Here is a 15,907-nt window from a genome sequence, read left to right on the forward strand (position 1 = left end):
GTAGGATAGTACAAAATATGCAGAAACGCTTATACAGCATGGAGGATGAGTGTGCTAGATCGGAAGAAAAGTGGAAAGTGGGTGAAGGTGGCAGGGGTATGGAAAGATTTCCTTAGGCAATACTGGAAAGTTCATTGAGACCAGGGTCAAAAGATAGGTGAGCAGGTGGTATGTGAGCACTGAACTTTACCTCAAAAGGGAGGGTAGGGTTAATTTTGAGGTCTTTTGGGGCAAGTGCGAGAGGGAGGTTATGCCTTAGAACAGGAACATCTGATGTGTATAGCATTGCTGCCTACAGCATGCAAGCAAGAGAAGCAGGAAAAAAGGAGACATAACAGTACTTTGAGCAATCATTATGTCTCTGATTGAGCACATTGTTTTTTGAGTAATTACTGGAAATGGATCAGAGCATTAACCTGAAGTTTCTGTCTTAGGTTTGAGGTCTCCCACAGAGCCCCTGTAATGCCAGTATCCTCTCTATATTTCAAACCTTCTTGACAGTTTTTATGCTTTAAGATAGAAGTTTCATCCATTACTGCCTGTGTATGGCCCCCTTCCTCTTCTCATTTCCCTTGACCTCTTTGTATAAGACACAAAGGCACCCTATCTGTAGACCTTCAGGGACTTTCCCACATCCTTAGGGAAATAAATGAGTAAAAGGAATCAGGAAATTGTGCTGAAAGTTCTTTATTAGGCAGAAGCCATACCCTTGAGGCTGGACATTATTTCCCCAAGTTCAGAAAATAGAATCTAGGGAAATATGGTCTTCCAATGGTCACCAAGAAATAGGCCAGGATCTCAATGGTACTTGTGGGCCAAGGCATTAGCCACACCGGCCACCACCTTCTGATAGGCAGTCTGAAGCTCCGGGGTGAATTCCTTGCCAAAGTGGCGAGCCAGCACAACCACCAGCACGTTGCCTAGGAGCTGTGTGGAAGAGATAAAAAGCAAGAGCATGGTTAGTAGAGGGACCCAGCTTAGAGTATTTAAGTCTCATCCCAAACTGTGTCCCTAGGGTATGAGCAGAAAGGTAGCTGAAGTGTAGATGTTACTACTGATGTGAATCCATCCATATCAGCCTGAATTTATATTTAGAAATATTTCTCTCTTTCTGCCTTAATCCAGAACGTGTTTTCATTTTTATTCTTTAGAACCATTTCAAGAAGCAATGCAACATTTTATCTCCCTTGCTTCCAAAGGAAGAGATAAGGGGAAAATATTAGATAACATTTTTTTAACTGGATAAAAGAAGAAAGTTTTTTTTTTAATTAGACACTCAAAATAAAGTTTGATTAAAAAAGGAGAAGGCATCGTAGAGAACAAACAGAGGAGAAGAAGAATGAATAAGAGGAGGTGATGGTTGTGAGCAAACAGGGTAAAATAAACTAAAATAAACAAAATGGTCCCGAGGAGTCCATATTGCTGTAACCACAATACCTCTCTTCCATTCTAAACTGCATCCTGCCATTGAGCCCTCTCCCCATGACACGAGCTTGACCATAAAAAAGAAGAAGAAGGAGAACATTGAGAGTCCCATAGACTCACCCTGAAGTTCTCAGGATCCACGTGCAGCTTGTCACAGTGCAGCTCACTCAGCGTAGCAAACGTGCCCTTGAGGTTGTCGAGATGCTTCAGGCCCTCACCGAAGGAGGCTAGCACCTTCTTGCCATGGGCCTGCACTTTAGGGTTTTTCATAACAGCATCAGCACTGCTCAGGTCCCCAAAGTGCTCAAAGAACCTCTGAGTCCAGGGGTAGACAACCAGCAGCCTAAGGGGTGAAAACAGCAAAAGGACAGAGGCAGTCGGCACCTGTCAGAATCTCAGGGGATTGCTCTGTCCCCATGTGCCCAGCTGCCGTTCACTTCCTTAAGCCTGCCTTGTAAGCTGGATACCTACCTGCCCAGGGCCTCACCACCAATTTCCTCCACGTTCACCTTGGCCCATAGGGCAGTGAGGCCAGACTTCTCCTCACCAGTCAGATGCACCATGGTGTCTGTTCGTGTAGTTGCTAATGAACACGGTTGTGTCAGAAGCAAGTGTAAGCAGCCGCTGGCCTTGCTCTTCCTTTTATGCCCAGCCCTGCCTCCTGCCCTCCCTGCTTCTGTGACCAGATTGGCCCAGGCTGGGGTGTGGTTCCACAGGGTGAGGCTTGAATGATGACAGCCATATGTCTCCTTGGCATTCCTGGCACTAACTCCAGGCCTTCAGCTCTCTCTCTGGGTATCTCCGGGTCCCACTCATTCCAGCAATACAAATTGCTACTAAAATCATCATCCTTGGCAAGTTTCCTTGTACAATTTTTAGAATCACAATGTAGTAATCTCTTAGAAACTGCCTCCTCTATTTTCTTAGTACACAAATGAAGAATCTGAGGTCCAGAATGTGGAAGGGATTTGCCGTGATTCAACTTAAGACTCTATGGATGGATCATATCCTGTGCCTTCAGAATATGCAAAATTATTACAAGGACAGCATGGATAAAACTTCTGCCCTAGTTCTAAGTATGTATCTTTTTTCTTCTCTTGATTGGGATTAAATCATTCTGGTAAGAAAACAAATATTCATTCATTCATTCATTCATTCATCTACTCATTCATTTTTTTCTTAATTTATGACCAAATAAATAATGATAGAAAAATAGAAATATGAACCAAGAGGTCCTGTGAGATAGTTCCTCTATTAGGGTTTGGGAATCCATAGATGAGAACAGAGATCTCTCAGTGTAGTAAGAAACACAAATAAGTAAAAAATTGATCACAACTCCAAGGTTTTAGTAACCCTGAGGGAAGCAATGTTTTCAAAGACTAAACAGAGGCATATAATTGTTTCTTCCTGGACTGACCTGGGAAAGGGTCTGGGAGAACAGAGAAGCTTCTCCATGATTTAAAAGGAGGGGTGAAAATGTGGAAAGGCATTCTAACCTTGGCTCAGATTATTTCTTTTCCTCCCCTAGGCCACTAAGAATGCTGTGTTTATAACAATTTCTCTTATTTAAATTCATCACCCATAATTCTATTTTCTCTCTATATTTTTGTTTGTTTGTTCCTTCTTTTCTAAAGTTCATTCCTCTATATGTACAGCTTTTCCAATATTCCTTCTCCCTCTTTTTTCTCCATGTAATAAATCCTGTTAACTTCTTAGGCAGGAAAAACTTCTCTATTAGTATAGAGTTCTGCTTCTTACTATTAAAAAAATTCAATGAAAAAAGCAAAAGCAGCAAGCATTTCTGAGCTCAGCCTAAGATCTCAAGTGTCCCTATTAGTTATTTTCCCTACTTTTCCTCATCTCTACCTTCTGCATCTTGCCCGCTTCCTGAATTCTCATTTCCTTTCAGTAAGGAAAGGGCCATACAATTTTTACTCACCATGTTTCTCCTACCTTAGAATCTCCTGATTCGGTCACCTTGATGTCTAGAATCACCTTTCTCTCTCCTTTGTCATCATTGGCAACACATATTTAACAAAAATCTCTCATCCTTTCAGCTCTAAGGCTCTGAAACTCCAACTAAAATAATTTTTAGGTGAACTAGAAGAAAAGGACGTCTCTATTTCTCATTGTTCCAAAGAAATACATAAAATTCCCACTTTCATTGCTCCATTTTCCAAAATATTGCTAGATAAATAAAGATTCCTCAACCCTTTGTCTGTCCCAAGCCCCATCAAGCACTTGTGAACAAATTCACTCTGATTATTCTCAGACATGTAAGAAAATCTTGGTTCTTGTTTTGCTATCTGGAGGTTAGGGCAGAATTATATGCCCAAAAAAGATTATAGGGGTAAAAAAGATAGAATTTAAACATTTTCAATTTATATTCATTCTTTTCTAGAACGTTGAAGCAAAGAGGATCTTACTATTGTTCTATCCTTGGGAAAAAAATTTTACATGTTGACTTCTGGGTAAAGACGTCTTTCAAATGTTTTAAATGTTAAAAACAAAAACAACCAAACAAACCAACCCCACATTTGGTTTGACCTTTAGGTTTTGAGTTTCATTTTATTCAACTGAAACCTCTATTAGCTTTATCATTGTTTTACATTTGTACTCTTTTCAAGATCCTATTTCAGACTCCTGCTATCAGAGGTCAGGCATATGTATGTGAAAGGACCATTTCTGGAGAAGTTTGGACATATCTTTTCAGGAAACCTGTGTCATGGAAAACTCATGGAACTTACTAAATAATAGTATAGAATATGTCTATATTTTCCTGTAAAGAGCCAAATTGTCAAGGCTACAATTTTGCCGTCTTGACTGACAGAAATAGCACCTACTTAAAGACTTCCCCTACCATTTCCTGTTTTCAGAGGTGGTTTCCTTAAATTCTTTTGATTTTAATTTAATTAATTAATTTTAATTGAAGTATAGTTGATCTACACTATTATATTAGTTTCAGGTGTACAGCATAGTGATTTATTTAGTACTTTTATAGATTATACTCCATTAAAGCTATTACAAGATAATGGCTATAATTCCAGTGCTATACAATATATCCTTGTTGCTTATCTATTTTATACATGGTAGTTTGTACCTCTTAATTTCCTACCCTTATCCTGACCCTCCCCTCTCCTCTCTTCCCACTGCTAACCAATAGTTTGCTCTCTATATCTGTGAGTCTCTTTTTCTTTTTTTATATTAATTTGTTTGTTTTGTTTTTCAGATTCCACATAAAAGTGACAACATACAGTATTTGCCTCTCTCTGTCTGACTTATTTAACCAAGCATAATACCCTCCAGGTCAATCCATATTGTTCTTATGGCTGGGTAATATTCCGTTGCATACATATACACCTAAATTCTTCAATTGTGTCTTCTTTCTTTCTTTTTTTTAACATCTTCATTGGAGTTGTGTCTCCTTTCTTATGCCTTCCTCTGCCATGGATGGCCTATGAGCCACTCTTTTGTATGGACAGCTGTGGCAGCCACCACCATCCAAGTCTCCAGACAAGAGTTGCTGCTTTGTTTCACTGTTGCTACTTAGTATGATTAAAGAGGAGAAACAGGTTTCTCCTTCTATTACCATAGCCCTGCAGGGACAAGGCTTCAAGTTGTAATAAGGCATCAAAAGCTCAGACATACCAGGCAAATATAAGGAAGAGTGAATAGTGTGATAAATGATGTATGTTCAGAACCTCAAGCTCAAATCCAGGTCAGCACTCAAAGGTTCTGGAACACTTCTCAGGCCCACTGACACCTTCATCATTGTGAGCTAATTTGTAGTCTGTGAAGGGATCCACAGCATGTCTGCTCTACTTTGATTCCAGCCGCAGTGAGCATTAAACACACACATGAATGCCCCACCCCCCCTGCACACACACACATGCTACAAGTCCCCGAGAGAGAGTTTGTTTATTTTTTCTTTTTCCTTTACTCTAGTAGGTCAAGTTTAACTAATTCCAAATGTTCTATACCAGATGGGCCTAGTCTGAATATAATTAAGAGGATGATTATTAACTTTCTTCAAGAGAATCATGACATTCATCCTGAGATGTGTGGTTTTATCATCTGTTTCAAAAATTACTTTTCAGTTAGAACTCTTTTGTACATGCTTTAGTGTTCAATTTTAATTCCCCAAGTAGACCATTTCAGCAATCTAATCTATATTTTTCTGGGTAGAGCAGTTATTATTTACTCCTCTCCCAGATACACAGTATCTTAGTTACCACAGTTTTGGCATGCTTCCAAAAATAATAAAGTAAAATAAAATATAACAAACTAAATTAAATAAATACAATTAAATAAAACAAAAATGCTCCATGAAGAGCAGAACTCATAGAAACAGATGTCATACACACAGAATAGTTTAAGAACAGTATGGTTTAACTCATTTAAAAGGAAAAAAAGTCATATTTCTGTCTATAAAACAATAAATTCAGTATAAACATAACTTTGATAAAGGAATTATATTCTAACTATTACAGAACAGTTAATGTCTCAGTTAGTAACTTCCTTATTAATATTTCCTCTGTTGGGCTCAGATGTTCATTCAGAATTAGCTTTGTTTACCTCATAAGTGGGCTATGGTACTGACAAATCAAGAGCAAAGGGACAGTCTCTCCCAGGTTAAATTTGGAACTGTACATCTTTAGAGGCAGAATCTTGGCTTCAGTCTGGAAACCGTTTACAAATATGTAAGGCATTAAATCCTAAAGCCAAACCTTCAGGGCCCTTCTCTGAGGCTCAAGAGATGGATAATCTAGAATATTATGCTGAATTCCCTTGACATTAAATTAATTTATTTTAAAATGATTATGGAACATAATGCACAGTATTAGTTACTTCCCTTTCTCTCTCATCGCCTTCCTTCTCCCCTCCCCTCCCCTCCCTTTCCCTCTCTCTCTGACTCTCTGGCTCTGACTCTCTCTCCTTGCTTCCTCTCGCTTTCCATCTCTCTTTCTTCCACACACATACCCCATCTTCATGAACACATACTGAACGTAGTCTATAAAGCAACATGGTAGCAGAAAATAGAAATAACCGTTGGGTAAATTGTCACATAAAATTGAAATCAAATATTAAGGAATTAATTTTACTCCTAGACTTTTACGGAAGCTCCACTTTAACAAGGAATGAAAGCATATAACAAGCTGCCAGAGTCTCCTTCCATCCCTTGACCTGCTCCTCACTCCCGATGTGGAGACACCAACACCTAGTATAGAGTAATCGTTTGAGCTTGATCCAAGTCTTATCCCGGTGATGTTCTCTTGCATTCTCCAGTATTGGAGATTTTTCAGGCCCAACTTCTTGTCTAGATTCATTGGCCAGTTTCAGAGGTGAAGGAACAAAAGAGAGTGTAGTAAGTCTTTCTATAATTTTTATTTTTTACGACCATTTAGAGGGAAGAATGGTACTTTTGTTTCCTCATTTCCAGATTGTGCAACTCACAGCCTCTCTTACCCTCCTTCTAATCCTTTGAAAATCTCTTTGTCTCCTAATGTCTGATTCTTATGATGACTTTTCTGTGCTCAGGAGTGTGAAAGGAAACTTCCTAAAATTCTCCTGAGGCTCCTCTGCTTCTGGGATGTGACCAGGTGGTTCTTAAACATACTGTTGGGATCTAAAGCATTCTCAGGGCCTACTGTGTACAATGACCTGAGAAGAAACAAATAAATACTTAAAAGATCTTCTGCCTTCAGTTAATTCACAATATAGTGGTGAAACAGTAAACTGTAATGCATTGTCTATAACCTGGTAGTAAAACAGAATTATTATAAAAACACTTTTTATAGACGGAAGCAACATGTTCTGTTTCAGGTAGTCAAGTAAGTCTAAAATTAATCAACAGGAACATGATATAGATTTAAAGAAATGCATATAAGTTAGAAGGTTCTCGAAATCCTTCTAATGTTACATTTGACAAAAATAATGCTCAAAGATACTTTACTACCTATGATGACACAGCAAATGTCTGATCAGTGGTTTATTTTCCTATATGCTTCCTCAGTGGTTTACTTTCTTTGTGCATTAACACGAAGAAACTCTACGCAATGGTCTATTGTTCGGATTGTCCTCTACTCCCAGGAATTCTAAGACAAGAAATAATTATTCATTCATTGATTATTTCATTTACTGTCTATGGAGGACCTACTATAAAAGGCACAGTAGTCATGTAGGATAGTACAAAATATGCAGAAACGCTTATACAGCATGGAGGATGAGTGTGCTAGATCGGAAGAAAAGTGGAAAGTGGGTGAAGGTGGCAGGGGGAACATGATATAGATTTAAAGAAATGCATATAAGTTAGAAGGTTCTCGAAATCCTTCTAATGTTACATTTGACAAAAATAATGCTCAAAGATACTTTACTACCTATGATGACACAGCAAATGTCTGATCAGTGGTTTATTTTCCTATATGCTTCCTCAGTGGTTTACTTTCTTTGTGCATTAACACGAAGAAACTCTACGCAATGGTCTATTGTTCGGATTGTCCTCCACTCCCAGGAATTCTAAGACAAGAAATAATTATTCATTCATTGATTATTTCATTTACTAAATATACATTTACTGTCTATGGAGGACCTACTATAAAAGGCACAGTAGTCACGTAGGATAGTACAAAATATGCAGAAACGCTTATACAGCATGGAGGATGAGTGTGCTAGATCGGAAGAAAAGTGGAAAGTGGGTGAAGGTGGCAGGGGTATGGAAAGATTTCCTTAGGCAATACTGGAAAGTTCATTGAGACCAGGGTCAAAAGATAGGTGAGCAGGTGGTATGTGAGCACTGAACTTTACCTCAAAAGGGAGGGTAGGGTTAATTTTGAGGTCTTTTGGGGCAAGTGCGAGAGGGAGGTTATGCCTTAGAACAGGAACATCTGATGTGTATAGCATTGCTGCCTACAGCATGCAAGCAAGAGAAGCAGGAAAAAAGGAGACATAACAGTACTTTGAGCAATCATTATGTCTCTGATTGAGCACATTGTTTTTTGAGTAATTACTGGAAATGGATCAGAGCATTAACCTGAAGTTTCTGTCTTAGGTTTGAGGTCTCCCACAGAGCCCCTGTAATGCCAGTATCCTCTCTATATTTCAAACCTTCTTGACAGTTTTTATGCTTTAAGATAGAAGTTTCATCCATTACTGCCTGTGTATGGCCCCCTTCCTCTTCTCATTTCCCTTGACCTCTTTGTATAAGACACAAAGGCACCCTATCTGTAGACCTTCAGGGACTTTCCCACATCCTTAGGGAAAAAAAATGAGTAAAAGGAATCAGGAAATTGTGCTGAAAGTTTTTATTAGGCAGAAGCCATACTCTTGAGGGTAGACATTATTTCCCCAAGTTCAGAAAATAGAATCTAGGGAAATATGGTCTTCCAATGGTCACCAAGAAATAGGCCAGGATCTCAATGGTACTTGTGGGCCAAGGCATTAGCCACACCGGCCACCACCTTCTGATAGGCAGTCTGAAGCTCCGGGGTGAATTCCTTGCCAAAGTGGCGAGCCAGCACAACCACCAGCACGTTGCCTAGGAGCTGTGTGGAAGAGATAAAAAGCAAGAGCATGGTTAGTAGAGGGACCCAGCTTAGAGTATTTAAGTCTCATCCCAAACTGTGTCCCTAGGGTATGAGCAGAAAGGTAGCTGAAGTGTAGATGTTACTACTGATGTGAATCCATCCATATCAGCCTGAATTTATATTTAGAAATATTTCTCTCTTTCTGCCTTAATCCAGAACGTGTTTTCATTTTTATTCTTTAGAACCATTTCAAGAAGCAATGCAACATTTTATCTCCCTTGCTTCCAAAGGAAGAGATAAGGGGAAAATATTAGATAACATTTTTTTAACTGGATAAAAGAAGAAAGTTTTTTTTTTAATTAGACACTCAAAATAAAGTTTGATTAAAAAAGGAGAAGGCATCGTAGAGAACAAACAGAGGAGAAGAAGAATGAATAAGAGGAGGTGATGGTTGTGAGCAAACAGGGTAAAATAAACTAAAATAAACAAAATGGTCCCGAGGAGTCCATATTGCTGTAACCACAATACCTCTCTTCCATTCTAAACTGCATCCTGCCATTGAGCCCTCTCCCCATGACACGAGCTTGACCATAAAAAAGAAGAAGAAGGAGAACATTGAGAGTCCCATAGACTCACCCTGAAGTTCTCAGGATCCACGTGCAGCTTGTCACAGTGCAGCTCACTCAGCGTAGCAAACGTGCCCTTGAGGTTGTCGAGATGCTTCAGGCCCTCACCGAAGGAGGCTAGCACCTTCTTGCCATGGGCCTGCACTTTAGGGTTTTTCATAACAGCATCAGCACTGCTCAGGTCCCCAAAGTGCTCAAAGAACCTCTGAGTCCAGGGGTAGACAACCAGCAGCCTAAGGGGTGAAAACAGCAAAAGGACGGAGGCAGTCGGCACCTGTCAGAATCTCAGGGGATTGCTCTGTCCCCATGTGCCCAGATGCCGTTCACTTCCTTAAGCCTGCCTTGTAAGCTGGATACCTACCTGCCCAGGGCCTCACCACCAATTTCCTCCACGTTCACCTTGGCCCATAGGGCAGTGAGGCCAGACTTCTCCTCAGCAGTCAGCTGCACCATAGTGTCTGTTTGTGTATTTGCTAGTTGTGTCAGAAGCAAGTGTAAGCAGCCGCTAGCCCTGCTCTTCCTTTTATGCCCAGCCCTGCCTCCTGCCCTCCCTGCTTCTGAGAGCAGATTGGCCCAGGGCACAACACAATTTCATTGGTTTCGGGGAATGTGAGATGCACTCTCGTTCCTCACTTCCCTTCATCTGTGATTGTCTGGTCCAGCGTGTCGGGACTCAGAAACCCTGCTCTCCCTGTACTTACCTCCCAGCTTGATTTCCTTCATCAGTAGCTTCTATAAATATACTGCCAGTCTCATTTATGCATAAATGTTTTAGTCAACATTGTGGAATGTATCTTACACTTTAACCCATCTAACTCTTTCAATTCAAACATAAGAAAACTAAGACCTAGAAAGCAAAAATTTTATCAAGTTAACTCTATATGGAGCTTCACTTTGTTTCTAGATATGTTTATAAGTAGTTGGAGTGGATAAATATTTTGCCATGGATTTAACTTTCTTTCTCCTTTTTATAATACTTTGGGTCACAAAATTCTTTCTTTTCCCATCCCTTCATTGAAATAAATGTCCATTAAGTGAAAGAAAAATAATAAATATTGTCTCTCTACCACCTACTGAAATAGGTTTGGCGAGCATAGATTATAATGGGAACAATTTAATGAGAAATAAGAAAAATATCTGATACCTATTGCATAAGTACTTAAATGTATGATGTGACTAAAGGGAGAATTCAAAGGAATTGCAAACAAGATTTATCTTATTCAGCCTGTTAAAGTCTGACAGTGTTTCTGGGAAAACGCCAAGTGCAGAAATTTCTACAGCTGGGTCCTCAAGAAAAAAGTGGAGTTGGACCCAGGAATGAAGATTCAAAGTGAATTTCACTCTTTTCTCAATTCAAAATCATACTGCAATGACATACAAATATATACCCACCAGCATAGCTGGAAAGAAGGAAGGAAGGAAGGAAGAAAGGAAGGAAGGAAGGAGGGAGGGAGGGAGGAAAAAAGGAAGGAGGGAAGAAGGGAGGGAACGGAAGGAGTAAGAGAGGGGAAAATAATGGAATGAAAGGGAAGGAGGACGGAAAAGAATATAAAGAAGAGGAGAGATTGACAATTCCAAAATTTCGCAAGGCTGTAGATAAAGAAAAGTTTTTATACTTTGCTAACGATAGTGTAAAACAGTATAATTGCTTTTGAAAATATTTGGTAGGGCTTTCCTGGTGGCGCAGTGGTTGAGAGTCCGCCTGCCGATGCAGGGGACACGGGTTCGTGCCTCGGTCCGGGAAGATCCCACATGCCGCGGAGCGGCTGGGCCCGTGAGCCATGGCCGCTGAGCCTGCGCGTCCGCTCAGCAACGGGAGAGGCCACAACAGTGAGAGGCCTGCGTACCGCAAAAAAAAAAAAAAAAAGAAAATATTTGGTGGTGTCTACTGAAGCAGAATATATGCAGCACCTATGACCTGGCAATTATACTTTTAGATATACCGAAATGCTTGTTTGTGTGCATCCAAAGACACGTACAGGAATGCTTGTAACATCAATATGCCTCAGAATCTCAATTCAGTAGCAACTTAATTGTTCCTCTTTTAGTGGGATAGATAAATTATGATATGGTAAAAGAATGAAATATTACAAAACAATGAAAAGAATCTGTATCACATGCCGTAATACAGATTAATTGCACAACATAATGTTGATTAAAAATTACCAGAGATAATAATTCAAATTATGTGATTTATATACAGAAAGACGGACAGTGTGATTGTGATTCAGATGACAAGGGGGGAATGTTATATGATAGGAAGTTGCTATGAACGATCTTTACACTATGTTACAGTTTCTTTTTCTTTAACCTGAAAGTCAAATAAAACTTGAAAAATTCAAGGACTCAAGTGGCATTATTTGATTTGTATTATTTTGGCTTCAGTGGACTTGGGGGTAAAATAAATGAGAGACAAATAGGATGATATTGTATTAGGGAGGGAAGTAAAAACATCTCTATTTTCAGGCTTGAGCAATTGATGATGTGATAGTCATTAAGAAGGGGAACACAAAAAGAAGCGTCAGTTAGCAGGAGTAAATTAGGAAAAGATCAGGAGTTCAGTCTTGGGCATACTGTATTTGTTGTACTTTTGAGTAATCCAAAATGGGATATTAAGCAAATAGTTAGATATCTAGTTCTGAAGCTCAGAAATAAGGCAATCAGTTCAAGATATACAATGAAACAGGGCACAGAGGAACAGATCATAATGCATCATATAAACCACTACCACTACCTTTTCAAAAATGACAGACAATGCACTTTACAAATATCTCCTTGAAACCTTGGAATGTATTTGTGGGGTAGGGATAATTATCCCATTTACAAACAATGAAATTAATTCTGAAAAATGTTAACTAAATGTTTTAAGCCAATGGGGCAATAATTTGACCTTGTCTGTTAATCCCAAAGCCCTGGCTTTTCACTTTATGCCAGGGATTTCAGTACAGAAATTTGAAGTGATTTTTACAAAGGTGGCTATGCCCATTGCCAGCTCTAAGTAAGAGACATGTAGGTTTTTTCTTCTTCTGCCAGTAGATTTCCTCTTTTCATCCACTAGACAGGGAACCTGGCTATCATCCATGACTTCTCCACTCTCTATTTCACTATGTTTCAAGTCCTGCAGCATCTTTGCCACAGTGGTCCTTTATTTGATTTTTTATCTTAGTTCCACTGCTCCTGTCAAGTTTAGTCTTTTACCTATCACTTCATTATACTCACAGCAAATTCCTGTGCCCAGATTCAGGGTAGATTCTGCCTTGTCAAGTCTATGCCCACACATGGATCAATTTCCCTAAAATACTCTATTCATTATGTCACTCTGGTGTGCAAGAAACCTCACTGGTAATTTTGTTTGCAACAATAGCCTCTTTTCCTTCTTTTTCTGGTCTCTCTAGCAGATTCTCTAATTTTATACCACCTCACTGCTTTTAATGGGCCTGTTTCTCCTCTGTCAATTAGACCTGGCATGCTGATTCTTGAATTTGTCATTTTCCCTCATAAATGGCCTTTATCTCTACCAATAGAATTAGAAGTGCGTTTCAGGTCACAGAGCTACCAGGTGATGACAGATTCAAACCAAAGCTGTCAGTTCATATGCTTTAGGGATGTTGCCTTCATTAGTACCATTGAAGATGCTAGGAAAAAGTTGAGAGCAGAGTCCTTAACTGGGTCTCTAAAAAGTACCATCTTCACTGTATTATAGTGGCTAAAAATATGTTTCTTATATTAAATAGAACTGAGCTATAGTCCAAAAAGAACTCTATCCTGAGTTTATACAAATAACAGCCTATACAGGTCCCTTACTTTTTGTCCTAACAACTCACTATCAATAATCATTTTGCATCTCTCAAGAGTAACTCCATTTCCTTCCTTTTTCTAAAGACCTTGTCCAACTCAAGAGTCTCGTTTCCCTTCCTAGGAGTAATTACCCATTGAAGCCACTCTTACCCTGTAGAATCTTATAAGGGTCCCTTCTCTATCATCCCCAAACTCTCAATCTCTAATATTCTCATTCCAATAGGAGTGCTTTCTTTTAGCTGAATCATCTTATAAAAGATAAAGACAGAGAGAAAATACAAGGATATTCCTTATAGAGCATGACTTTTATTTTATTTGTATTATATAGGAGTTAAGTCTGGAGGCAGGGCTCTCTCCCTCCACCTTCAGGAGATGGACTGTTGGGACCCAGGGCCCTCAGGTAGGCACCAACATAGTTGGCCAGGCAACTACTGGTACTTGTTGGCCAGAGCATTAGCCACAGATTCTGTCAGCTTCTGCCAGGCAGCCTGTGTCTTTCGGGTAAATTCCTCACTGAAGTGGGTTGCAAGACAATCAATATCATGTTGCCTAGGAGCTGGGGATAAAAAGAAGATAGTGCAAAGTGAACAGAAGGTCTCAAGCTGCCCTTACAGCAAATAGATATAACATCCATTTCCTTCTTGATAAGAGGTTGAGCAACTTTCATTGTCATGCTCCCACAAAAGTGCATCATTATATGCTTGACATTGGCTTCAGAGACTCCCAGCCCTGAACCCCCATTGTGTTCTATCCTTCTCTCATTTTCCCTGCCAACTTCCGACCCCAGAGCATTGCTATGGATTGCTTCTCTCCTTTTTTAAAAGTAGGATTATAGTGCTGGGGCTTGATATGCGTAGTCTAAGTCTTCAGATATTGCATACATTCAAATTGTTTGGACACCCATTTGACAAAGAATCCAGTGCTTTGTATACAAGAGCATTTCATCATTGCTGGAGTTGAGAGGAGGAGGGGCAAACCGTGAAAAAGTCGCTCTTACTTTGCCCTGCTTACTCCTGGTTCAAAGCTCAAGAACCATGCAGAAATGTGTTCATCGATTTTTATAGAAAATTTTGGTTATCAAAGGCAAGGTGTTCTTCTCCCTGGCTCAATTTGTATTCTCCAGGCCAAACTATTTAGCTCACTTTTGGCCAGTGTTCTTCACGACATTTTTTTAAAGAAATATCAGATGGCCAGTGGCCTCCACTAGTCATAGCATAATTAATTACTCTACTTGGTCTTACCTTTGACCTTAGGAACAGCCTAACTACCAAAATCAAGCTTTTTCCTGAAATATTACCTCCCAAAAATACCTCCATAGGATAAGACTTAAGTACCTGTGTTCCCTACTGTAACCACAGCACAGATACCTGGATGAAAGAACAAAGCACAAGCATGCCCAGAACTCACCGTGAAGTTCTCAGAATCCACATGCAGCTTGTCAAAGTGCAGCTCACTTAGATGTGCAAAGGTGCCCTTGAGGTCGTCCATGTGTTTAATGGCATTTCCAAAGGAGGTCAGCACCTTCCTGCCATGGGCCTTGACCTTAGGGTTGCCCATTATCTCAGACTCAGAGTATAAGTTAGCAAAATTGTAAAAGAACCTCTGGGTCCATGGGTAGACAACCAGGAACCTATGGGATGATCATAGTCACAGAGCAGATGGGAAGTCAGAGTATGTAAGAAACCTGACCAATCCGTCTTTCTGGAAAAATTTCTGCCTTTCTACGCCCTGTCCTACCTGTGTCCAGTGCTTACCTTCCCAAGCTCTCACCTCCAGCCACCTCTACATTCATCTTGGTCCACAGGCTAGCAACAACATCCTTCTCCTCAGCAGTAAAATGCACCATGGTGTCTGGGAGCTTACTGGTGATCACTAATGGGCCAGAAGCAAGTCTGTGCTGCTGCTTCTCTGCATGGCCTTTTACTCCTCATCTCTTTTCCCCAGGCCTTTACTTCTCCCAATAAAATGAGACTATTTTTCAAAGGTGGGTTGTCACCACCAGGGATGGGACTTGGGCAAGGGAGGGTCGGCTAGATGGACATTTGTGTCTCTGATAGTGTTGGGTGGCTCTATCAGGGGGGATTCTTCTATCCTCTCTCCTACCATCTACCATGCAATTCATATCTCAGGCTCCCTGTCACCATCCCTGAATTGACCATAAGGCATAAATAGAATTAGGAAGAGTAACAATTAGAACTCTGTTGAGCATTGTATCAGGTGTTTACAAGACATTGTTCTGCTCTTCAGCCAGGGTATAGAAGAAGTCACAGCTCTTCTTGGTTACCAATGCTTCTAAAGCTTATATGGGGCTCATAATTTTATAGTTCTTGTAACCAAGGGAAAAGACCTCAATCCAGAATCTGTTTAGAAATAAGATAGGTAAGAACTGGGTAATTTAGAGAAAAATTGAGCATCACCCCATTGTTGTTGAGTTCTACCAATAATATATGCACTTGCCTGAATAATTTTTTTCACTCTGATTATATGGACAAGTGTCTCTGGCCAATGCATGTATCTATGCATTTGTATCAGAGA

The 15,907-nt window shown here is 39.9% G+C and overlaps 3 protein-coding genes across 3 annotated transcripts; all 3 read right to left on the reverse strand.

Moving 5' to 3' along the window:
- Positions 1–669: 669 nt before the first annotated feature.
- LOC102976944 (hemoglobin subunit beta-1/2) lies at positions 670–2,034 on the reverse strand. Its single transcript, XM_007102992.2, has 3 exons — positions 1,897–2,034; positions 1,546–1,768; positions 670–927 (listed from the first exon to the last, which is right to left on the reverse strand). Exons 1-3 carry the CDS (start codon positions 1,986–1,988, stop codon positions 799–801), a joined length of 444 nt encoding a protein of 147 aa, XP_007103054.1. The 5' UTR covers positions 1,989–2,034; the 3' UTR covers positions 670–798.
- A 6,683-nt stretch (positions 2,035–8,717) lies between these two features.
- LOC112063602 (hemoglobin subunit beta-1/2-like) lies at positions 8,718–10,064 on the reverse strand. The gene is made up of 3 exons (XM_024118627.3): positions 9,936–10,064; positions 9,585–9,807; positions 8,718–8,966 (listed from the first exon to the last, which is right to left on the reverse strand). The coding sequence occupies exons 1-3, from the start codon at positions 10,025–10,027 to the stop codon at positions 8,838–8,840; spliced, it is 444 nt and encodes a 147-aa protein (XP_023974395.1). The 5' UTR covers positions 10,028–10,064; the 3' UTR covers positions 8,718–8,837.
- A 3,736-nt stretch (positions 10,065–13,800) lies between these two features.
- Positions 13,801–15,218, reverse strand: LOC102979737 (hemoglobin subunit epsilon-4-like). The gene is given in 4 exon segments (XM_007102997.2): positions 13,801–13,904; positions 13,907–13,928; positions 14,780–15,002; positions 15,127–15,218. Coding segments are annotated over 4 exon segments (441 nt in total).
- Between the last annotated feature and the right edge of the window lie 689 nt (positions 15,219–15,907).

Source organism: Physeter macrocephalus, chromosome 16, assembly GCF_002837175.3.
Source record: "Physeter macrocephalus isolate SW-GA chromosome 16, ASM283717v5, whole genome shotgun sequence".
Taxonomy (NCBI): Eukaryota; Metazoa; Chordata; class Mammalia; order Artiodactyla; family Physeteridae; genus Physeter; species Physeter macrocephalus.